The sequence below is a fragment of the Lissotriton helveticus genome, chromosome 7 (assembly GCF_964261635.1).
Source record: "Lissotriton helveticus chromosome 7, aLisHel1.1, whole genome shotgun sequence".
Classification (NCBI taxonomy): Eukaryota; Metazoa; Chordata; class Amphibia; order Caudata; family Salamandridae; genus Lissotriton; species Lissotriton helveticus.
This window is the reverse complement of record NC_136068.1, coordinates 933,861,041-933,886,301: the sequence shown is the minus strand read 5'-3', so window position 1 is coordinate 933,886,301 and position 25,261 is coordinate 933,861,041. Positions and strand designations below refer to the sequence as shown.

The 25,261-nt window shown below is 47.7% G+C and overlaps 1 protein-coding gene across 1 annotated transcript in view; it reads left to right on the top strand.

Annotated features, from left to right (window-relative positions):
* DIAPH1 (diaphanous related formin 1) overlaps window positions 1-25,261 on the top strand; it is a 1,046,618-nt gene that overhangs the window by 313,206 nt on the left and 708,151 nt on the right. The window contains exon 6 of the mRNA XM_078653498.1: window positions 17,541-17,618. Coding sequence (XP_078509624.1) covers window positions 17,541-17,618 — 78 coding nt within the window. The remainder of the gene's footprint in view (window positions 1-17,540; window positions 17,619-25,261) is intronic.

Genomic DNA, 25,261 nt, shown 5'->3' with positions numbered 1-25,261 from the left:
AGAATACAAATTCAGTATTGTCACCCCTAAATCCCCTAACCCCTAGCATAATAACAGTTGGTGTTAGAGTCACATTTAAACCAAGTGTATGTCGCATAAATTCTTCAATACCCTTTCGTAAATTATCTAATTGGGGACAAAGTGCAAAAATGTGAATACTATCTGCTGCCGGAGCGTCGCAGCGAGCACAAGTTGTCCCTGTAATCGCACCCCACTGTGCAATGCGGTCCGGTGTATGATAAAGTTGATATAAAGTTTTAAAATGCTGCGATTGAAGAGAAGCAGAACACAAAACAGAACATCCTAAATCCAATGAATCCAAAAAGCACTGATTCTGTACCCCTAATTTTCCTGCCCATTTGTCCCCGAATTTCCCAGTATCATCCTTCTTTAATTCTGCTAAACTAGCATAAAAAAATCGTATAGAGCACTCTCCACCCTGATCTAAGGATTCCATAAGATTATTCTTCCGAAATCCACATTCTCCTCCTTTTTTCTTACCCAAAAAGCTCCTAATTTGCAAATACTTAAAAAAGCTATTTCTTGTTATATCGTATTTTGCCATCAAATCTGAAAATTGCAAGATGTTCCCATCCGTCCCCTATTTTTTTTATACCTTTCATATTCCAGTCTGCCATTATAGAATCAGAGAAGATCAAGGGTGGTAGTGTTCTATTCCTATATATTCTAGTATACCTATTATATCTTCCCAATCCGCATTTTTTTGCTACCGCTATCCAAATGTTGTATGCAGCTTTAACTGTTTTAAAACGTGTATGTTTGTAGTAAAGGAAATCCGCACAATTTAGAAAAGCATTTGAAGCATCTGCCCCCAATACGATAGAGTATACCATTGTCGAAAAAGATCTAACATTCAGATCTAAATCGCCTGCACCCAACAAGCCCTGAGTGAATTGTAGTACAGATGCCCAGTAATACAACCTGAAATCCGGGACCCCCCATCCTCCGGTAGCCCTCGGCAAAGTCATAAACTTATAGGCCCTTCTAGTCTTCCCATATGACCATATAAATTTATTTAATATCGATTCCAACTTATTAAACCAAATTGATTCAAACAAAAGAGGAATGGTGCGAAAGAAATAAAGGAATTTGGGGAGTATAATCATTTTTATTACATTTGTACGCCCGACTAAAGTAAGCCTAAGATTATTTATTCTGACCAATTCTGTGCTTACGTTCCTAATTAAAGGGGAGATATTCCGTTCTACCACGGTGTCCAAATTAGGTGAGATCTCAACTCCTAAATACACTGCTGCTGGAACCACCCGTGTATCATTATATTGAACCTTTGTATTTTTAATAATCTGTGTTTTTGCACTATTTAATTTGTACCCAGATATTCTGCCAAATTTACTAGCCTCCAGCTCAACCTCCCCCATTGCTTTAAATGGATCTGGGGTGATTATAGCAACGTCATCTGCATACGCTAATACGTTAACCTCTAATCCGTTTGAGACAAGAGGTGGGATATTAGGATTAAACTTCAGATAACGCAAATACGGATCCATATATAATGCAAAAAGGAGGGGAGAACTAGGACAGCCCTGTCTAGTACCTCTTTTAATTTGTACAGGTGCGGTTAAATCTCGATTTACTTTAATTCTAGCTGTAGGTGCCTTGTATAGAACCTGGATTGCCCTAATATATTTGTTGCCAAAACCATATAATTTCATTATTTCCCACAGATAATCCCATGCGACCCTGTCAAAAGCCTTCTCGGCGTCGAGGAATAAGGCTGCCACAGGGCCGCCGGCAACCTCCATAGCATCAAAGCAAGTAATCACTGTTCTAACATGTGTTGTGGTGCCTTTCCCGGGGATAAATCCGTGTTGATCTGGTGAAACTAATTTGTCTATGACAGTGGACAGCCTTGTTGCCAAAATTTTTGAATACAATTTCACATCTGCATTCATAAGGGCGATTGGTCTATATGACCCTGGGGCTGTGGATGGCTTGCCTTTTTTTAAAATAACTATAATCTCAGTGCCCCCCCAAGAATCTGGGACTGACACTTCCCTCTGTGCTTGTAAAAGGGTATCCAGTAACTCCAATCTTATAGATGAAAAAAACGTTTTATAAAATTCAATTGGGATGAGGTCTGGTCCTGCGGCCTTAGAGGATGGAAGTTCTAATAATGCTATCGTAACTTCCTCCAATGTTATATCAGAATCCAGCTTAATCTGATCTTCCATTTCCAACATATCTAGCTGAATATTTCCCAAATAGTCTCTTATTTCATCTCTTATTTCATTACTACCCACCCTGGTATCAGAATCATACAAATCCGTATAGTATTTCCAGAATTCATTCCTTATACCATTAGAGTCTAGGATCACATTCCCTGAGTTATCTATCATATTTTTAATATCCCCAGCATTAGCTTTCTGCCTAGTTCTAACAGCAAGTATATGTCCCACCCTCTCACTATACTCAAACACCTGTTCCTTTTTTGCAAGATAATTTGCAGCCGTTTTGCTGGTAACACTTTCAGCAATATTGCTCTTTAACATCATTATTTCCAATATTTTTTGATCCAATGGGCTCCCACATATAATAAGTCTACTAAGTTCTGCCTCTGCAGCCAGAAGTGAATTCATTTGAAGTTCTGTCTTATAGTAGCTTATTTCAAGCGACATAAAGTAGATGTAGCCATCCGACACACTTAGCCCCCAATAGTGTGGCAGTGACACAACATAGATTACAAGGCCAATTCAGCACAGCAGGTTTACCACGCATGCACGGGGTGTCCTAATCTTGGTAGACCGCAAACCCTCAGTTAAGTTATAGGAAGCAAGGGTCGATTCGGCTGGCAGATTTGTGGTGGCACACTGCCATAAGGAAGATTTGACTCCGCTGCTAGTTGGGCTCTATGGCCTTAATTACGACGACCTGCAGTTCTACCACTCACTCAATGTCTGTTTGCATCAGCACAGTGACTTCCCTCAGATGTGGGGAGGAGATCTTAATTGTGTTCTGAATCCGGCACTCGATGGAGCATAAGGCCCACCCTGTAAATTTTCGGCAGCTGCGATTGTTAGATGCATGTAGGTACTGTTCAAACGCGGAATGGGGAAACACCCATTACTCAACAGTGCATGACACACACACATAAATAGATTACTGGCTAATCTCTAAAAGTCTGGTTCCTAGGGTAACTATATGTGAAGTGTTACCTTGCACCTACTCTGACCACTCACCAGTGTTAGAGTTACAACTACATAACTGCCAACCCTCAGCCTTTACATGGCGATTCCCACCATATCCACTGTTTGACTCTGCCTTTAAGGCAGAACTATGGCAACTCATCAGAGATTTTTTTACCGATAATATAGGTTCAATTAGCAGTTTTTCGAGGGTATGGGAGGCCTTCAATGTGTACATCAGGTGTACTCCGGTCTATCAGAGGTCGGTGGACGCTCCTAGAAAAAATAAATAACGGACCTGGAACTGAAACATCAACTTACAGGGGATATGTAAATGTGGGTTTACTTGTAAAGCGCACTGCCACCCTACTCAGGGTATCCTGGCGCTGTATACCGCTGTGGAACCCTTCCTGGTTTTCCCTGTGAGATGCCCCCTACTGGGCACCCCCAAAGTGGAACCAGGCATCCCAGTGCCACTGGGGCCGTTGTGGAGATTAAGCAAGCTATTGCCCAGAGTTGCAGAGTGGGACCCATGATTAGAGTAGGCGCCAATGCGAGAATTGTCGAGTCCGCGGACATTGAGACCGGTACCCTGCCGCGTCGGGAATTGAACCCTGGTCCCGGGCCAGACCTCTGCATCAGGGTCTGCCGCCTCTAACCAGTGAGCCACACTTCTGCCACACCTAAGTGATAAACATACCAAAGTGGAGGAATATAATGAATTAGCTACCACTGAAGGTAAACACATGGGCAAGTATGTGTCGGCGCAAACCTATGCGGAGGAGGAGCACCCGGGGTGACTAGCTGCTACAATACTCCCCAGAACGGAAACTAAAGTCATACTGGAGGTTCACAAAGTGCCTGTCGCCAGTAGCTGCATCCTCAAGGCAAAAACACCAAGTTGTACCATACCTCAACGACTGGCTTCTCAAGCCACCTTTCCACGAGTTTGCGCAGAGGTCAACCTACGGCTGTATACGCCTTTCCAGTACATTGGGCCTTGCTCTAAATCCACAAAGGTCAGTCCTTCCGCCATCCATGAGGATAACGTTATTTGGGGCTACACTGGATATCGTACTGAACAAAGCATTCTCCACACCAGAAAGACGGACAAGATTGTTGCTCTTAGCACATTGATTGCAAAGAAAAAAAATTCATTTTCTGTATGCCTCTATCAATCCCTGCTAGAAATGATGTCCTTTTGCATTCCCTTGGTTCCGTCCTGCTGTTTGCGAATGCGACTGTTGCACGAAGAGCTGGTCAGGCAGTGGATTCAAATTCAAGGCTCTTTTGACGATACCATCCATGTCATTCTGGTAATTCACACAGCTCGATCTTGGTGGACTCGAGGCAAATCTTTCTGTAGCCTTGTCAAACATACCCCTAAGCTTACCGGTTGGTAATCGCCACAAACGCTGCCTTAGAGGGCTGGGGATCTCATCTGCACGGCTTCCAAGTCACCGGAAAATAGGAGCCATCTCAGCTGCTTCTTCACATTAACCTGTTAGAACTCAAGGCAGTACTTCTAGTCTTACAAGCACTCCTTACAAATATGAGGAACTCTTCAGTGCTTATCCACACATACAACTCCACAACCATTCACTCTGTCAACAAACAAGGTAGCACAAGGTCTTAAACGCGCTGTCCCAAGAGGTGCAGAGATTCTGATAGTGGACGATCAGTCACTAGGTGAATCTGAAGGCAGAATATGAGCTGGGAAAGCAGAATGGCACATACCCTCTAAGCTAGTTGAGAACTACTTGCTACGAAATACGTCCTGTAGGAAATCTCATCAATGGGGCAGAGCAAATCTGGTCCTGTTGGCAACATGGCGAATAAAAGAAGATGATGGACGTAGCGCTTAAGCTTTTCAGACACCCCAGTCACAGATCTGGGTTGAATCCATCATCGTTCTGTAGCTCATTTCGCCACCCCTGTTCAGACCTAGCTATATGCAAATCAGTCTTAACCCTGTGCTTTATGGGAACAGCCCAGCCCGAACTGCCAAGCCAGGTCTTCCCTGGACCGAAAAAAAGCATCCTGGAACCGGTTTCAGGCTAACCGCCCTCATCAGCCAGGCTAGCTTGAATCCAATGGGAAAGTGAGCAAGGGACCCACGTCTGGGCATAACCTGCCAACTTACGGCGAACAAAGCAAACACAAGGAGATGATGGATGGAGCGCTGAAGCTTTTCAGACACGCACCCCCAGTCACAGATCTGGGTTGAACGATGATGGGTTAAACCCAGATCTGTGACTGGGGGTGAGTGTCTGAAACATTTCAGCGCTCCATCCATCATCTCCTTGTGTTTGCCCTTGTTCGCAACATCCCAAAACTGGAAATGCTGGTTCTACGCAATCTGAAATCCACAACCGGGGTCGTGGGGCAATGCGTTTTCGATCACACAGACTGTAATCTTTGCCTACACTTTTTTTTCGTACTCCTCTCCTCACAAGGATTCTCATGAAGATGCAGAGTCTGGCAAGCTCCTTCTCACCGCCATGTGGTGGCGACTGCAACATTGGTTCATAGAGTTACTTCTGTGAGAAAGACACCACATCCAACTGCAAACACTTCCGTCTCTACTGACCATGAGCCATAGTTGAGTACTTCACCTGGATCAGAAATCCTCACACTTGTCGGCCTGGCTCCTGTATTTAACAAATTTGTGCATATGACCATCCCAGAAGAATGCAGGGATATTTTAGCCAAGACTTGTTCAGTTAGTACAAACAAGAGTTGCAGCCTGAAATGGAAGCAGATTTTCATCTCTTAGCAGTCCAATGTGACCATGTATGATTTAAGTCGTAAGAAATCCTTCCTTAGTTACTATATCTAGCACAACCAAGTCTTGCTTCCATTAAGGCTAACCTAGCGACCATATTCTACTCCCGTAGATCAGTGACATCACTTTCGTTGTGATCTAGCAGACTCCTCAAACAATTTCTCAAGGTTTTTTCAGGGTCTTCCTACCAGTGAGGCGTCCTCCCCCCACTCAAGCAATTGAGCAATGTCCTTTCCCTACTAATGAAAGGCCCAATCGAGCCTATCCACAAAACGGACATTACATTTCTGTCATGGGAAATGGTGATCCTGTTGGCACTCACCTCAGTTATACAGGTTGTTGAAATCTAGGCTTTCACCATTTCAGAACCTTTTCTACAATTTAGGAATGAATGGCAGGGGGAATTCTGCAAACAAATCCAAAATGTATTCCAAAAGTACCATTGGATTTCCACTTAAATGAACTGATAATTCTAAAGACTTTTTCCCAGATCCCAAGACTGCATCAGAAAGGACATTGCATTCCATAGATGTCTAGAGATGTCTCAAATTTTACCTTGTCAAAACGAAACACTTCCGCAAATTCAATCTGTTATTAGTTGCATTATGCTCCTAGAAATGGTTATCCACTCTTGAAACAGAGCATCAAACGATGGATAGTCCATGCCATACATTTTTGTCATCAGAAAGCTGACACGCCTCTGCAAACAGTGATGCGAGCTCATTCAACCTGAAGTGTATCGATTTCAACAGTGCTGTTTTCAGGTGTGCCTGTCCAGGATATCTGCAGAGCAGCGACCTGAAAGAATAAACACGCCTTTACGCAGCACTACTACTTTGATTCCACAGTCCACAGAAATGCGACAGTGGGCCAGGCGGTATTGCAGCATTTTTTCCAGTAAAGGTGAGCCATCGCAGTAAGTCATACCCACCATCCTCTAATGTGTTTTGCATAGTTTACATTTTTTTTTAAATATGTATACGTAGAGATGTATTGCTATACATACAATTTTATTCTGATGTTCATACAAAAAATGTGTTAGTCAACTGCTATTTTTCTGATTTATGCATGTGACTCTATGGGAGATCAAATACTAGAGTAAGAAAATCAGTTACTAACCTGTAACTGTAGTTCTCTAGCATTGGTATATTTCATAGATTTACATGTAGCCCACCCTCCTTCGCTTCGAGGCTCACCTTCTCTTAGATATTGTGCTTAATCACACTTGTGCTCTGAAAATCGGAGAGACAGAAGCCTCTGAGAGGAGTGTGATTTGTTGAACGTTAAAATTTTGTCTCTTTTTAAAAATGACAGTTTCTAAAGTGAACGTTTTGAAGCCTTTCTAGGCTATGTTTAACATTACACTGCTTTTCAAGGGACTCGTACTTCGATTATGGGGAATGATTCAAGCATGTGAATTTATGAAAGATACCACTACTAGAGAACTACAGGTAGGTAATTTATTTTCTTACTGTACATCACCTCCTTATATACTTGCCACTCGCTTAAAGCTACAACTCAACTCTCTTGTTGGGTGCAAAACACTCCCAACAGCTTAAAGACCTATCATGTGTCAATGCCTCCAGCATTCTTCAGACCTGCATTCAAAGACATTTAATCAAATGTAGCCTTCCTAGTAACCATTATATTAGGTAGAGATTGTTGAGATTCAGACTCTTTCTACCGATTACCTATATAAAACGTATCGTTTTAAAGCTTGGTAAGAATTCATTACTGTTTTTTTTTAATTGTTTTTTTTTTAACTAAAGTTATTTCAGATGTTTTTATAAATGTTGACCTAGTTTTTCTAGTGAAGTGAACCCTTCAGTGGAGTGCAATAAAGGCTCTGAGATATTAATGGGGTACCTAAAGACCTATAACTGGTCCTGAATTTAAAGAAAAATGATCTCCGGTCCAAAAAGCTAAATCCGATCTCTTAATGAATCCGACCCTTTTTGCTTACCTTTTAATTCTCCAGATCATTCATCAACGAAAGAAAAAGGTGTTCAGATATTCTACTTTAAGAGTACTGAGGCAATATTCAGACAAATAAAAAGGAATTAGTTAGTGAAATATGCTATTTATAAGAGGAGTCCGGTGCAAAGAGAGGTGGTTGCTTATGACTGCGTGGATTGTTCCCTCTATCATTCTGTTAACAAACAGCAAATGAGTCAATGTTGGGACCTAGAGCTAATTTATCTTGTTGGAATTCTGAAACATAATAGAAATAGATTCAATACTTTGTTGAGATCTCCTAATCTATTGGATTTAGGTCAACATACGAATTCTCCTTATCAGTCTAGAAACAAGATAGTGCTCCATGAACTCAACATTATTCACAGGAGCAATACTGGCCAAAATAACCAATCTGAAAGTGTTGATCTTGCCAGTTCCAAAAGAAAATTCTAATTTTGAGCAGTTTCTGCCATCAAATGATACAAGACCTGTTCCATAAAATGTGACCATTGTACGCAGTCTGATATGTACCTTTAAATTGTGCCCTCTGCCTATGCTTTCTGTAAAAGAGATGCAGCCTGGATTGAAAGATTCGCGATTTCCCAACATAATCTGTGGTCCTGCAACCATCCAAGAACTACAGCCCAAACTTGGGACATTCATGTTGACATGCTCTATAAAGTGTCTGCTTTCTGTCTCTGTGCTTATGTTGTCACCCTTCTGATAATGGAGAGGATTGAGTGACATAACTCTACTGCATCTGTTCTTCAAGAATGCATCCACTGCCGCTACTCCTGTATTAAGGTAATAGCTGAAATACATTGTGATCTGAAATATTAGTTTTTATGTGACTTGGCCAGTTGAGAATGCACCCCACCTGCCCGTCCGCCTCCTGATGATCCCTGGGGTCCAACTAACATTTGCTTGTGCCCCAAGTCTGTCTGAATTGCAAGTCTGTCACCAAATGATGGTTTCGTAGTAGATATTCTGCCATCACAAAAATGCGATTGTATAGGCGGAAGTGTCAAAAATACCTGGCTAACCCTGCTGATGCTCATATCACCTTTCTTCCAGATGATTTATAAAATTACTGCAGGGTATTGTCGATCTTCAAGAGTATGCATCATGTGAACTTGTCCTTGGCCCTTTACTGCAAAGGAGCCTACCAAGAGCTCCAGGTAATTGAGATGAAGAGAAGTCTTCTGACTACTTCCCTCCCATTGATACAATTCCACGCGTGGCCCTAAGATAAGGTGACTGTCATCAAACTTTATCATCAAATCGGTTTCTTCCTGCAAAGATACTCTTATTTCAGGTCATGGGGCAATAAAATCCTATCCCTAATCATGTCTGCCTCAGTAACCCTTGGATAACAGTTAAGACTCAGTGTAGCTGCCACCTGGTAGACGACAAATCCCCAAAATACCGTCTTTTTCTGGAGAATAGGTCTGAACTTGTCTCCATGGATGATTATTTTGAGATCCTGGAGTAGCTCAGCTGCCAGGGAGCAGTGGTTCCTAAACACTGATCCATTAGCAGAATATCCTCTAGACAGACAATCACCCTTGCCTCCGGGACCTTAGAGATTCCTTAACCATGGTTAAAGGACCGTAGGACCAAGGACAGGCTAAAAAAAAAATAAGTGTGACCTCAAGAAATTCCAGTTGGGGTGAAGATGGGCACCAGCAGACAAGCCTCTTTCAAGTTTACGGGTGAAGATGAGCACCATCAGATAAGACCCTTTTAAGTTTAGGGGTACCATGCTGATGGCATCCTGGAGGAGATTGGCTCCTTCTACCTTGAAGTGGTCATATGCAAGACATTCATTGAACTCTTGCAGTGGTATCACAAGGCTATGTCCTTTTTACCTACCACAAATAGATTTCTCAGGAAACCCTTTAAGTGGAGATCACATGGTGCTTTTGCATTCCAGGCATCGACCACTTGATCAATCAAACCATACTATGCTGAAATAGAAAGGACCTGGGGCGGCATTGTTTGTGTCAAGACTTCTGTAGAACAGCTTGAAAACACTAACCAGTCTGACGTACCCCAGTGTTATTTCACAATTCCCCATTTGTGAAGGAATTGTCCCCCCTCTGCCCTCCCCCCCACACTATTTTTTACTTTCTGAGGGTATGGAGATAAAGTGATAATCCTTGCCTGGGAAGCCTCCTTGTTTGTTGTCTGCACCCTCGGGAACCTCATTGAAAGCTGCAGCCTCAGTTAATGCTGCTTTAGGCGAAGAAGCCCTTGAAAGACTTACGATCTTGCTACTGTCTGTTCTCCGTAAACCCTTTGCCTTTCTGAGGGCCGTGTTCTGAGAAACAGCTAGCCAAAAATAGACTGCATCAGCTAGGTAAAAATACTTTTGATGGAGACTTGGGCTTTAACTAGATTGGTACTTTTGGAAATTAACTTTCTTAATTCCTTAAGAAAGGGTTTCTCAAAAGTCCCTGCACCCTCCAATCTACTGGACCTGCCTTTTATTTTTGCAAGGTCTCCTCACTTGAAGCCTTTTTTAATACGAAGCTAATCTCTTCCTCTCTGTTGAATTTACATTGGCATTCCCTAAAAAACGATGGGCTGTTGCTGTCAATCTTGGTGATACGATTCCCTTATTCATTGGCCTACTTTAACAGGTCAAGGATCTTAGTCAGATGCCAGAGATGTTTAGACATCTATCTTGATCGAATCTCAAAGTTTTTTAAAGTCCTTTTTCAGATATTTTATGAAATTATCCAAAAGCAAAATCTCCCTCTTCTTGTCTGTTTCTCGAGTAGGACCTCTGTGAAGTGGCATGGCGTTTGCGCGACCAGGGGTAGGGTGGGCTCTGTTACAGAGGTGGCACCTGTAGAGAAAGCTGACACTGGTACCAGTAGCACCCCAGGGCAGGGGACTGTCAGGTTTAGCTTCGCAGGATTCAGCTGCAGTAGAATAAAGGACCATCTCCTGATATCACCAAGTACCCTGACATGGGGTACCCCACACCCAGGGTCTTCCAGTTATCAAGCGAGTGACACCAGGCAGGGGAGGGGACAGCAGGGACAAAGGCTCTGAAAGACAAAAGCACAACAATAAGACACTGTTCCACAAACTACTCTCGTCAATTCTCGCTAAATCACAGATGTCACGAATACCTGTATGTCCTCTGCATATGTTTAGAACAAAACACCATAGGACCCCCTGTAACACCATCTGATGAGGAAAGCAGAATAGAGGATCAATATATATTAGACAACATCCACGGTCTCTCAACACAAATGCTTTTAACCAGACCCCTACCCTGCTTGTGATTCCTATGAGCCATGCAGGAACTGAGAACCAACAAGGAACAGTTAATCCGAAGGCAACAAGACAAGGTTGAATGTCACCCTGAATGGAGGCTACCCAAACGAAACACCACAGGAGCCTTCCATGGATTATGTAGTTGGTTATCCCCTACCTAGAGACCAGGATTGACTGGGACAGGGTGTCAAACGCTGCTGTGAGATCTAATAACACAAGCAGAGTGGAGTGTTCCCTGTGAACCTCAGACCGGATTTTATTAGTCACAACCGTGAGGGCAGACTCAGTACTATGAGCTGCCCGAAACCCATGTTGAGAGGGGTCTAGCAAGTTGGAACTCTCGATGAAAGCAGATAGGTTACGATTTATATGGGACTCCAGGATCTTAGCTGGAGCAGGGAGTAGGGAAATTGGACGATAGTTTTTCAGTATTCCCGGGTCCAGAGAGGGCTTTTTTAGCAATGGCTTAACAACGGCAGTCTTCCAAGGGGAGGGGAAAATCCCCTCGCTGATCGCCATGTTCATAACCTCTAGTAGGGGGGGGAGAACAGACCCTCTACAGGTTTTCAAAGTTTTTAAAGGGCAAGGATCGAGGGGCGAGCATGACTTGATGGCATCAAGTAGGAGATTGAGATCTTATAGAGACAAGAGGGGGGAAACACTTAAGCTGCGGTTTAAGTGGAGCATCGACCTTATCAGCAGTAGGTAGAAGGAGAGAAACTACTGTTAGCATCGAGCTCAAGATTGCTGATTTCAAGTGAACTATGGATATCAGCAATCTTAGAATGAAAGAAACTCGCTAGGTTATTGCAGAGTTCCTGTGATTGGATGGTGGGATCGGCTGGTTTAGATGCAGAAAGAGAGTTGATTGTATTGAACAGTTCTCTTGAAGATTTAAGGGAGGCCGTGAGGTTGGTAAAATGGCACCTTTTTTCTTCGACAATCGCCTTCTTATAATCTCTAAGTAGGGATTTGTGCAAGGCTTTACCCCGAGAGTCAGGACGAGCAGTCCAGGACCTCTCTTTTTGCCTGCATTTCTGACGCATTGATCTTAAGCGGTCAGAAAACCAGGGTTGAGAAGGACTTTTCCGGGCAGAATAGTGCCGTTCGGCGGGGCAAGGATGTCTATGGCACTGGCTAAGGCACTGGAAAGCTCAGAGGCAGCTCTATTGGGATCAGCCAAGGAAGGGCAACTGAGAGCGATCATGAAGGGTGACATAGTGTCATCATTGATTGCTCTATTATTCCTTCTAGTTTCCCACACATTTCTCTTGGACTCATTAGAAGGAGTGGGATTTACATTGCAGTGGAAGGGAACTGCCAGATGGTCGGACCAAGAAAGGGGGATAGGTGTGCCAGTCGTGATTCTGGAATCATTCGAAAAAATGCCATCCAGCGTGTGGCCAGCCACATGTGTAGGACCCTTAACCAGTTGACCCAGCCCACATGCGGCTAGGTCATCTAAGAGTGCTAACGTGTCCTTAGCCTCTGAGGCCTCTAAGTGAAAATTGAAGTCGCCCAGGATACTAAATTGAGATTTATCAACGTATGGTTCTATAAATTTAAGAATGTCCTGAGGCAAAGTCGTTCTAGGGCCAGGAGGTCTGTAACAGAGAATTCCAGAGAATGAGGCTGAGGGAAGAAAATTAATAGAGAAATGCAATGCCTCAAACTTGTCAGTATGCGAAGAAAGAGGCTCAATACGGCAGGTGAAGATGTCTCTAAACAGAATTCCCAGTCCACCCCCCCTGCGACCAATCCTATCCATTCTAGACAGAGTATAGCCCTCCGGGACTGCCTCCATCAGATCTGGGCCTGAAGCTTCAGAGCCCCAAGTTTCGGTAATAAAAACCCAGGGGGGCTTATTTTGAGAAACAAAATCATTGAAAGCAACATTATTACGGACTAAAGACCTAGCATTTAGAAGCAAACCGGCCTCGTTGAGAAAGTTAGGGATAGGCGATTTGAATACAGGTTTGGCCTTTCTACTATGTCGATGTCGGGGCGTATGGATCTTAGAGCCCCTTTACAACAATGGATGTTGACAAGATTGTCCGGAGGAGAGGTAAAATGACACAACTTAAACGGGGGTCTAAGTATGAGAAGTGTGGCAAGAGAATACAACGCGCAGTTTTCTTGAAGTATGAAACGAGGACCAGCCCGCCTGGCCCCTGACGCGTCCGGAGCGCGGACGGGCGCATACGGGCTTAACTTTGGCGCTACTTCGGCGCATGTTCGCTGTGCGCGTTCGCTGTGCGCGAAGAAAGTCATCCCGGTTAAATCTGTGAGGTCACGAGTCTGGCGTCCCACCTGACAAACACCAGCCAATGGGAGCGGGGACCCAATCTCTGCCGTCGTGCCCTCCACACAAACGGGAACACCCGCTGTGGAACGGGGCACAGGCAGGAAAGATAACAGTGAGGAAATGGCTGACTAAATGATCGCTTTCTAGAACTATCAGGTAAAGTTCAAATAAAGTTTGTAAAATCCCGGCACAATTTTAAAAGATTTGAATTTCTCTATAGCAGCAATACAATATTAAAAATCACACACAGGCGACCAGAGCCTAATAATCATGCACTGGGAGCACGGACTAACCGAGGATTCTAGTCGACCCGGTTAAATCTGTGAGGTCACGAGTCTGGCGTCCAACCTGACCAACACCAGCCAATGGGAGCGGGGACCCAATGTCTGCCGACGTGCCCTCCACACAACCCCTTCCCTAAGGGCGGTACCCACTGCGAGTGGTGAATAATCACTCCACAGAGAGGACCTCAGCAGGTGAAGGGGAAAAAAGGGATAAACGAAACAAAAACACTTGTGGCAACCAGAACACTCTTCAGCATAGTTTGAAGGAATTATATGCCTCACTTCTATGGCTGCATCATAGTTCCCTGTATGAGAAACACAATAGACAGGCATAAGTTGTTTCCCCCCTTTCGTTCCCCTGTATGCAATAGATATATAATAATGGAAGAGGGGATAAACTCGCATAATATCTGCCACAATCACCCTTAGAATATTCAAGGCTCAAAAGGAAAAAATAAAGTAAAGAAAAAAGTAAGGAGTACTTTGCTTTCAATGGTTCAAAGTCAGCATTGGCTTCAGCATGAAACGATTTCAATCAAAGGCATAAAAAGTCACTGAAGACATCTACTTATCTGGTAGATCTCGCGAGGTTCCTTTAACTCAAGGGTTAACAGCATCACCCCTCTAATGTCCAGGATACTCTTTAGTAATCTGAGCCCCGCAACGGCTCCTCTGAGCGTTATTAATATTCCAAAAGAAACAAGAGGTTTAGTTGCTTGGAACACTCTTCCTGTGGTGCACGCCACCGAAGAAGCAAAAGAAAATGCCCCTTAATCTGCTCGTTACTTCACGAGCAAGTAAATAAACGGCCCCCAGTAGCAGCTCAGCAGAAATTGGGGCGGAAGGAATTACCGGACTCTACTCGATAATGCGCTCCAGCGCGTCTCGAGCAAGACCCCTCAGATGTTGTCAGAGGTCGCGGGCGCGCTCCAGCGCGATCGAGTAATTACGGAGAACAAATGTTCACAGAATTTCTCGTGGCTACAGCGCTAGCCAGCAAGAGCACAGGAAGTTAACTTTTACAATGAAGGAATTCCTCCGTGGAATATCTGGAAGGAAATGCTTTCAGAAAACAGCGATGTGCTGTTTGAAATCGGACTTCACCCCGGAACACAGGTGACAAGCACCGAAGGAGAGGAAAGGAGGAGCATAAATAGGAAATAGCAGTAAGATAGTAAACAGTGAAGACAGAGCTAGTCTTCAGGTTTTCTGGGACATTTAGTTCTAAGCCACCTTTCTGCATTCATTTCAACCGGGCTTAAACGTGACACATGGCTCTGCGTTTCTGGTACTTAAAGTCGTGTACAGAACTGACGTCCGCGCGCGAGGGCGGTGTCTAAGTAGCTGCCGCTACGTCATCCCGGCGACCACGTCGCCGACAATGGACGTGGAGCCAACTGACGCCACCCTCCGACGCGCCTGAGTTACTGCTGACAAAAAAACTTTCCGTCACCAGTCTGACGCCTGGGGGTAATTCTAATATAAGGAATCTATAACTAACTACAGGTATATCGTTAATGAAGCTAAGCAACTTGTTCCTTAGCAAAGGTCTTTCTTGCCTGGTTCTCCCAAAGCTGTCTGTCATGCAGAAATGGAGTTTAAAGGAGTATTATCTTTTCTTTGAGCCAATACACAGCTGCTCACTGTGACTGCTGAAGGTCAAAACAAGTTTCCTAATTGCCATCACCTCTGCACACCGAGTGAGTGACTTGCCCTACACTACTTTCTTCCTAAATAAATTGATGCTGAAGACCAGGGCAGCCTTCGTACCTAAAGTTGTGACACCTTTTCACATTAGCTAATCTATTTCTCTGCTAACGTTTTATTGCTGCATCTCATCCTTCAGAAAAATTAGAGAGGGCCATAGGCTCGGCCCTAAAAGGAGTCTCCACGTTTACTGCAGGGAAGACTATTGTGTCAATGATGAGCTTTTTGTGGGATTCTCTGGTGCAAAGAAAGGGAAAGCAGTGCAGAAAAAGACCTGGTCCAGATCGGATTCTCCCCTGCCTCTAAATCCACTGTGCACTGGCTAGCATGCAATCCATTCCAGCAGTGTCCTGGCTGCTAAAGCAGCATCGCATAGGCTTGGGGTGCCCGTTGTGGACATCTGCTTGGCTGCAGCATGAACATCTCTGCACAGGTTCATGAAACACTACTGCCTTGACTTTCGGGTCTGACAGGAGGACCATTTTGCCCAATTGTTCCTCCAAGGTTTCCTCAACTAAGTCCACTTCTCAGACTGTCTACTTTTAGGGCGATAGTGCTATGATATCTATTCTAAAGGTGAGGAATTTGTAGTTAGCGTTTTCTATCAGATGTAATAGTTACTTACGTTTTGTAACACACTTTCTTGTTTATACTCAAACTTTAGAATCCTTCCTGCCCTCTTACCTGCCCGGTCTGTAGAGGGCTCATAAATTTCTTAATAAGATCCAATCTAGGTTATGGCACACTGTCACCTGCAATTTGTAAGTGCTCTGCTTCTTAGAGCCTTAAAGAAGAAAGAATAAGAAACTGGTTCGAAAGCACGGGGTGATATTTATTTGTGGCTCCGCTCCATCACGGTGCGAAACAGAGTCCTTGTGGTGCCACACTTTGGCATCTAGTAGCATGCAGGAAGAGCATTGCTGAAAAATTCACCTTGGTATGAGGATGAAACTGCTGATAGAATATACACCAGAAAGAGTGTTACGACAGATAAGGAGCTAGTTCATGTTCACTATGGTTAAATAAAAAGAAAAAAAGAAACCAAAGTGTAGCTCAATCACAGATGAGTCTTTCCAGCCTTCCCATAGAAGGGTTTGGTGTGATGGTAGCAGTCAGTCAGGCTATGTGCCCGATCACTGAAGCATATTCCTGAACAAGAAATCCAAAACTGGCTTTACCTACCCGCAATTTATCAAACTGTGCTTCCAAGCTGTTAGGAATGAGGATGTCTCTGGAAGGTTATTAGCTACTTAAAGCATGCAGGCAATCTCCTCGCAATGTTTTGGGCAGCCATTTACATAATGGAACATACTTATTGCATGTAGAGGGGTTCTAAAATGCTGAAGGGCGAGGTGGGCATGCTATAAGCTAAAATTGTAAGCCACAACCGTGTGTAACGTGTAATATTATTCCAAACAGTTGAGCAGTGTCAATCTTGAAACTGGGTATGTTGCCATGTTACGTTTAGTAAGATCTAGGATGGCTAAGAGTATTGGTATGCATTACGAGCTGCTAATTGTCCTCCCATGGTTTGAGATGGCTCTTTGTGCATAGGTGTTGGACAATCACCATGTAATACCGGTACTACCTAGAGCGTAATACCTAGAGCGAAAATACCTAGGTAATACCTAGAGCGAAAAAGGTGAGACAAGGGGACAGAGCACTTTCCATTGCGGGCCCCATGTTGTGGAATACCCTTCCACTTTCCCTGAGACTCTGCAAAGAGCACCTAGCTTTTAGGAGACAGCTGAAAACGTTCTTATTCTAAATCATGGAGATACAGCGACAGGTTGTTTATTTGCTTCTAGGTTGCCAAAGGCGCGGAGATACTCCTTCGGGAGGTGATCCTAGCGCGTTACAAACTCGCAAATAAATAAATAAATAAATACCACTTTAAAAGTGCCAAGATTGAAGAAAATTATTACGTTTGTAATTGCACTTTCACAGTACAAAATACATCTAATTAAATACGTAGTTGTATGATGAAAGTTGCATTTCTGGATTTCTGTCAATTTGAATACTCAGGTGTACTCCTCATTTTGTCTTCACAGCTGGGTACAGAATTTTGGTCCTGAAGGCCTCTCTAGCCTCTTAGAGATTTTGAAAAGACTTCAGGATGAGTCCAGCGTGTAAGTAACACAATAGTTACGTTAAGTAATGATGTGTTAAGTGTGTTGTAATTGATAACAGGATTGAATGGGAAGGTGAGTAGATGCAGAGAAAATTTCAAATAGGAAGGTGCCGGGTTAGCGATAAATCAGGACAAAGGCAAATGTTTGATTGTAATATATATATATTTTTATACATTATTATCCAAAGAGGGTGAAAAACAGATTTATAATAAAGAACATTTATCAAATTCATTAATCAAAAAAGGAACTCTAAATTTCATTGCTGTGTGTGGGTGTTTGTACCTTTCTTATTAGGGTAAATAATGTGGTTCTTGCATCATGCTACAAAACCTCTTACCACATCGTTTTGTTGGCCTGGAATTTAATATTTAAGCCTTAAGCTGTGGTATGCTTCCTATACCTAATGTTAGCATTGTTTGAGTATTGTTCCCAAGGTCATCTATTGTGCCTCTATGTGATCCGTACAAGTGGAGTTTTATTTTAGTGTCCTTACTTTGCTTTTGAAAACATACTGTAGAAGGCTGTGAAAGAGCATGTGTGTTTTGCTGTGATTAATGTAGCTTGTTCCTCCACCACCCGTACACACTTCCATGGCAGTTTTGCTGCTACAGCATCACCTTTTGGCAAAATATTTTAAGTAATCTACGTCTGTTTGCACATTAAATAGCACTAACAAAGATTCCCAAAGAGGAAAACTATGACCACTATCCTGACCTAAACACTAGAGAAAAATCCTACCTGGTTGGTAGAACCAGAAATGTATTTCTTATAGGACAGAAGCCCTAACCCACCCAGGGGTGGCGTGTTCCATCATTTGGTTCATTCTTACACAATTTATTTATTCATTTGAAAGGTTTTATAAAGCACGAACATGACCCTAAAGGGTATCCGAGCGCTGTACATAAAGTATGTAAGATGAACAAGTAAGGTAGTACATCAATTTATTATTTATTTAGTGTTCTATAGAGCGCAAACTGGACCCGTGAGGGTATCGGAGCGCTTTACAAGATATACAAAGGTGTGCAAACAAGGTCTAAAGTGCAGAAATATACAGAACTATACAAAAGGATGGCAAGGGTTAGGGGTGTAGGGAACATAGGGGAAAAATTATCTGCGGGGAGAGTTGGTGATCTGGGGAACAGGCGATATTTTTTTAATCATCAGGCTTGTGGTCAGGCATGGCAGGCATTAGACGAAGAATTTACCCATGAGGAAGGTTTTGGCCTCCTTGAAACGTGCTAGATAAGGTATTCTTCTGATGGCGGGTGGGTAAGAGTTCCAGATTCTTGATGCTGCCCCGGTGAACGCCCTATTGTAGGTACTTTTTTTCTGAAAAAAAGGCGGGTTGGAGTAAGAGGTTTCTGGCGGACCGGGAGTTCCGGCTTCCTCCAGATACCATTAGTTTCTGTGCCAGATTAGCAGGGGAGTTTGAGTATAGCGCCTTGTGTGTAATGCATGCCAGTTTCAACTGAATTCTGGCCTTTTATTTTATTTATTTTAATTTATTTTGAAGGTTTTATATAGCTGTGGACGTGGGTGAAGGGACGACCGTGACACTAGCTGTAGGGTTTAAGGATGGTTTTATTTTTAATGTTCTCAATGGTTTGGTGACAAACGTCTTTCGAGTTCTGAAGGTTAGTCTCTCCCGGGCGAATGTACTGGGGTCCGTGGCGCTGCTCGTCTAAGGTTCCTGCTCAGGTAGCTGGTTCTTCTCCTCGGGCACCCGGGGTCTCACCACATGAAACAAAGAAGACCAACAGGGCGGAAGGCCGTTAGGACACAATACTCAACTGGGTTTGCACCAGGGGGGCCCAGGGAGTGATAGGAATACACCGCGTGAATCTAGTGTACAAATGGTCGTGCTCCGTGTGGTTGGAGTTCGGAAGGAAGGGAAGGAGGGTAGGGAAGTGTTAGAAAGGCGACCCGGGGGAGGCAGAAGATGTCTGACTGACCACCCCTAGGTCAACCCCTCTGTCGAGAAGTAGCCGAGCGTTGCCGAGAGGCCTCCTGAATGAGGGCCCCTCCTAGGATCGTACAGCAGAGTAATCACAACACTACAAACGGACACCACACAGGAGGTCAAGTTCTCAAGCTTTTATAAGTAATAACGGTTGAGAGTTCTTAGCAGTATATACAGCTGGATCGCGGGATCCGTAAAGTCTCGGACAAGGAGGGTAAGGTAGCGGGACAGTCTTACTCTGGGTGGAGGAAGGGATACCCTACGCACAGCTCTCAATCCTCGAGCTGGGGGGTTCCGAGAGGTTCGAGCCGCGGCGGCGCCAGCAGGCTAACAGGATGGTTCGGCAAGGTAGGCCGCGGCAGCGCCAGCAGGCTCTCAGATGGTTCAGCGAGGTAGGCCGCGGCAGCGCCAGCAGGCTCTCAGGTGGTTCAGCAAGGTAGGCCGCGGCAGCGCCAGCAGGCTCTCAGGTGGTTCAGCAAGGTAGGCCGCGGCAGCGCCAGCAGGCTCTCAGATGGTTCAGCAAGGTAGGCCGCGGCAGCGCCAGCAGGCTCTCAGATGGTTCAGCAAGGTAGGCCGCGGCAGCGCCAGCAGGCTCTCAGATGGTTCAGGTTACAAGAAGGATGAGTTCGTCTGGTGTCGGCCGTGACAGCGTCAGCAGGGCTTCCAGTCCAGGATACAACTAACGTCCTACTCCGGGGCTGGCCCAGATATAGGACGGAGGTCCTTTGATGTCCGGACCCTCGCGCCTGGGGGCCAGAGGGGCCGGGATGATGGTGTCCAGACACCCAGCAGGGGGGTGGAGCCAGCGCCCAGGGAGGCCGGAGGGCGATCGATACCAGGCGTCCAGGGACGGCTGGAGGGCCATCGAAACTCCTCTCCCTCCGGGATCTGTCGAGTGGCCACTCGACCACCTGGATGGATCTTGGTGCCTTGATGTCTGGGCTTCGCTGGGGCCGAGGCTTGGGCCGAGGCCCCGTGGTCGTGACGTGGTGGGCCCAAGATGGAGTCCGGCACGGCCTCGTGCTGAGGTCGTGAGGGGCCTACGCTGGGGCCAGGCCGATGATGGGGATCCGGGCAGGTAGCGGGATCGGTGGTGTTGGGGCGTGCAGGGTCGGGCCGAAGGGGCCGCCCGAGGTCCGGAGGAGGGCTGATGTTGTCCTGGGCCCGCCATGCGGGAGGGGTAGGACCACGCCATGAGGCCGGGTCCAACACGCGTCCCCCCCAGCTGAAGGCAGGGGAGAGTCACCCATTTTCTTGGGGATTCTCCTCGCCGAAGTGGAAGAATCTGGACAGGCCGTCGGCATTGGCGTGGTCGTTGCCGGGGCGATGCTCCACAGTGAAATCCATCCCCTGCAGAGAAATGGACCAGCGCAGCAGTTTCGGGTTTTCTCCCCGCATCTGCATCAACCAACGCAGGGGCTGGTGGTCGGTCTGGACTCGGAAGTGGGTGCCGAAGAGGTAAGGCCGGAGCTTCTTGAGGGCCCATACCACGGCAAAGGCTTCCCTCTCGATGGTGCCCCACCGCTGTTCTCTTGCCAGGAGGCGTCGGCTGATGAAGGCCACAGGCCGGTCGATTCCTTCGGGGTTAACTTGTGACAGGACCGCCCCAATGCCGTGCTCCGAGGCGTCGGTTTGGACTACGAACTCTCTGCTGTAGTCGGGGGCCTGGAGCACAGGGGCGGTGCACATGGCAGTCTTTAAAGTCTCAAATGCTGTCTGGCACGCAGGGGTCCAATGCACCTTCTGGGGTAATCTCTTTGAGGTCAGTTCGGTGAGGGGCCCCACAATGCTCCCGTAGTCTTTTATAAATCGCCGATAGTATCCGGTGAGCGCCAGGAAGGCTCGGACGGCGGTCTGGGTGACCGGGGGCTCCCAGGCCCGGATGGCGTCTACCTTTGGTTGGAGGGGAGCCATTTGACCGCTCCCCACTTGGTGTCCTAGATAGGTCACGGACCCTTGGCCTATCTGGCATTTGCTGGCTTTGATTGTCAGTCCGGCCCGCCGGAGGGCCGTCAGGACTTCCCAGAGGTGGGACAGGTGCTCATCCCAGTGAAGGCTGTACACCGCAATGTCATCTAGGTAGGCGGCGCTGTACTCCTCTAGTCCGGCCAGCACCTGGTTCACTAGTCTCTGGAAGGTGGCCGGCGCATTTTTCATGCCGAAGGGCATCACTTTGATGTGATAGTGGCCATCTGGCGTCGAGAAGGCCGATCGCTCTTGTGCGCCAGGGGTAAGGCCGATCTGCCAATACCCCGCCGTGAGATCGAAGGTGCTGAGGTATCTGGCGGCCCCTAGGCAATCGATCAGTTCATCCGCCCTGGGGATGGGATGTGCGTCGGTCCTGGTGACTGCATTCAGTCCTCGGTAGTCAACACAGAACCGGAGCTCGGGCGCTGTTCCGGGGGAAGCGGCTTTCGGGACCAGAACAACAGGACTGGCCCAGGGACTGTTGGAGGGTTCGACTACCCCCAGGGCCAACATCTTGACCACCTCGGATTGGATGCAGGCCCGAACCCGGTCGGGCACTCGAAAAGCTCGTTGTTTCACAGGGGGGCTGTCTCCGGTGTCCACATCGTGGACACACCACCGGGTGACCCCCGGCGTGAGGGAAAACAGATCCGCAAACTGCCCCAGCAGCTTCCGGCAGTCTTGTTGCTGCTCTGGGGTCAGGGTAGAGGAGAGCCGGACCCCTTCGAAGGAGCCGTCTTTCTCGGTGGTGCTGAGTAGATCTGGTAGTGGCTCGGAGTCGTCTTCAGCTCCGTCATCGGTCGCCAGCAGCAGACTCAGTTCAGTGCGTGCAAAGTGCGGCTTCAGCCGGTTAGCGTGTAGAACCCGGAGGGGGTTCCTGGGGGACTCCATGTCTACCAGGTAGGTGACGGGGCTCTTGCGCTCCACCACCCTGAAGGGCCCCGTCCATTTGTCCTGGAGGGCACACGGTTCAACCGGGGACATGACCCAGACTTGCTGGCCCGGCTCAAACTCGATGGACGAGGCGTTCTGGTCATACCAGCGTTTCATTTCCTCCTGACTGGCCTCCAGGTTGGCCTCGGCAAGTTCCCTGAACTTCCGAGTCTGGTTGCGGAGTGTCAGGAGGTACCGGTAGACATCCGGTGGGGCATCTCGAACTGCCGTCTCCCAGCCCTCCTTGACCAGGCTAAGGGGGCCTCGAACCGGGTGTCCGTACAAGAGTTCGAACGGGCTGAACCCCAGGGATTTCTGGGGTACCTCTCGGTAGGCGAACAGGAGGCAGGGCAGCAGGACATCCCATTTGCGCCGGAGGGGCTCTTCTAGGCCCTTGATCATTCCCTTCAGTGTCCTGTTAAAGCGTTCCACTAGTCCATTTCCCTGGGGATGATACGGGGTGGTGAACTTATATGCGACCCCGCACTGTTGCCATAGAGACCGCATATGCTTCGAGATGAAGTTGGACCCCCGATCACTCACGACTTCTCGGGGGAAGCCGACTCGGGAGAAGATGCTCATGAGGGCTCGGCCCACCACGGGGGCCGTGATGGTTCGGAGGGGGATGGCCTCAGGATAGCGGGTGGCATGGTCCACCAGGACGAGGATGAAGCGGTGCCCCTGCGAGGTGCGAGGGTCCATGGGCCCTACGATGTCTATTCCCACTCGCTCGAAGGGGGTGGTTACCACAGGGAACGGCTGGAGCGGGGCTTTGACTTTCCCCCCGCTCTTCCCGCTGGCTTGACAGGTCGGGCAGGTCCTGCAGTGGTTCTGTACATCAGTGCGCATTTTTGGCCAGTAGAAATGGGTCACCAGGCGGCTGTAAGTTTTGTCCTGCCCCAGGTGCCCGGCGAGGGGCACATCATGTGCTAAGTTCAGGAGGAAGTCTCTGAACCGGAGGGGTACAACTAGCACCCGGCCGGCCCCTAGCTCGGCAATCTTCTGCTCACTGTAAAGGAGGTTGTTGTCCCAGTAGACCCAGTGGGACCCCGCGGGGTCTCCAGCGGCTTGCGTAGCGGCTTGCTGTCGCATCCCCTCGAGGGAGGGGCAGGTTTTCTGTTCCTGCCGGAACTGTTCGCGGGTGGGGCCACCTTCTTGGCGCCATTGAGCGAGTTCCGGGAGGTGGTTGAGCTCGGTGAGATCTTCTTGGTCGGGCCCTTGGGGGCCGGGCTCGGTGTCGGCGTCCTCGGGGACGACGGGTGGTGGAGGTGCGGGCCATTCTGGCTCCTCTGTTGGAGCCTCCACCGCCGGGGCGGAGGCTCGGGCGGACATGGAGCGGGTGGTCGCACAGACCCACTCGGGAAGGCCTAGCATCCCCAGGTGCTCTCTTCGTTCGACGCCAGCCCATGGGGAACTTTCCAGGTCGTTCCCAAGGAGGCAGTCCACGGGGGCATCGTCGCGGACAGTCACTTTCAGCACGCCCGACACTCCCCCCCACTCGAAGGGGATGCGGGCCATCTGACACGTAGTTTCGGAGTTATCTGCGGATCGGACTGGGCACAGGACGTTAGGAAGGATCTGTTCCGGGGTCACCAGATGGCAGCGGACCGCTGTCACGCTGGCCCCAGTGTCGCGGAGGGCTTCGGTCCGGCGACCATTGATGGTGACCCACTGGCGGTACTTCTGGGTGTTGCCGGGGATCGGCCCTCGGGGGATCATGTCGTGAGTACCCAGGCAGGCTAAGGTCATGGCGGCGGGCTCCCACTCGGCCTGCTCGTGGTCGTTGTCCTCTTCCTCACTTCTTTCTTCACCTAGGGCAGCTGCCGCGATCTGGCGGGCTGGGGGCCCGGTGGTGCCGGGTCGCTGGTTCATCGGGCAGAGGGGGTCATTCGCATAATGACCCTGTCGCTGGCATCTGTGGCACGTAACGTTCAGGCGGGGCCCCGGCCAGGCTGGGGGGCCCCCTCTCCGGCCCAGGGTTGGCGACGTGGAGGTAGGGGATGACCCCTGGGGGGCGTCTCGACCCCGGCTCTGGCCTACTCCGCCACCTCGTGGTCGGTGGTTCCCCGGGGACCCCCGGCCGTAATCTCCCATCGTGTTCCGGGGAACTCGGGTGCTCGCCCATCGGTCTGCCTCGACAGCGAGTTTTCGGGGCTCAGTCAATTTGCTGTCGAGGAGGTGCTGCCGGAGTTCGACGAAACAGTTATTGGACAGGTGTTCCCATAGAATGAGGTCGACTAACTGCTGGTAGGTGGTGACCTGGCAGCCCCGAGTCCACCCCTCGAAGGCTCGACTGTAATAGTTCACGTATTCCACCCATGTGGTACCGGGGATTTTTTTGCAGTCTCGGAAACGCTGCCGGTACATCTCGGGGGTGAGTCCGTAGCGAGTGAGGAGGGCGGTCTTCATGTGCTCGTACGAGGTCCTCTCGGTATCAGGGAGCTCCAGCAGGGCGTCTCTCCCTTCGTTGATAAACTTCCCCCACAGGCCGGCACCCCAGTCCCTGAGGGGTACTCGATGGGCGGCCATGGCGACCTCGTAAGCTTTGAACCATTGCTGGATGTCGTCGTTCTTATAGTACTCTTTGACGACATCCTTGGGTATGTGCACCTTTGTGTCTACCGGGGGAGGTGAGGTCTTACCCCCGGAGGTGGCAGTCTCGTTTGCCTTGGCTTTAAATTCTAGTTCTTTGAGGACGCGCTCGTGCTCGAGCAGGAGTTTCTTCTCCTCGAGGTCTCTTTGTCTTCGCTTTTCTTCTAGGTCTCCTTCTAGCCGTAGC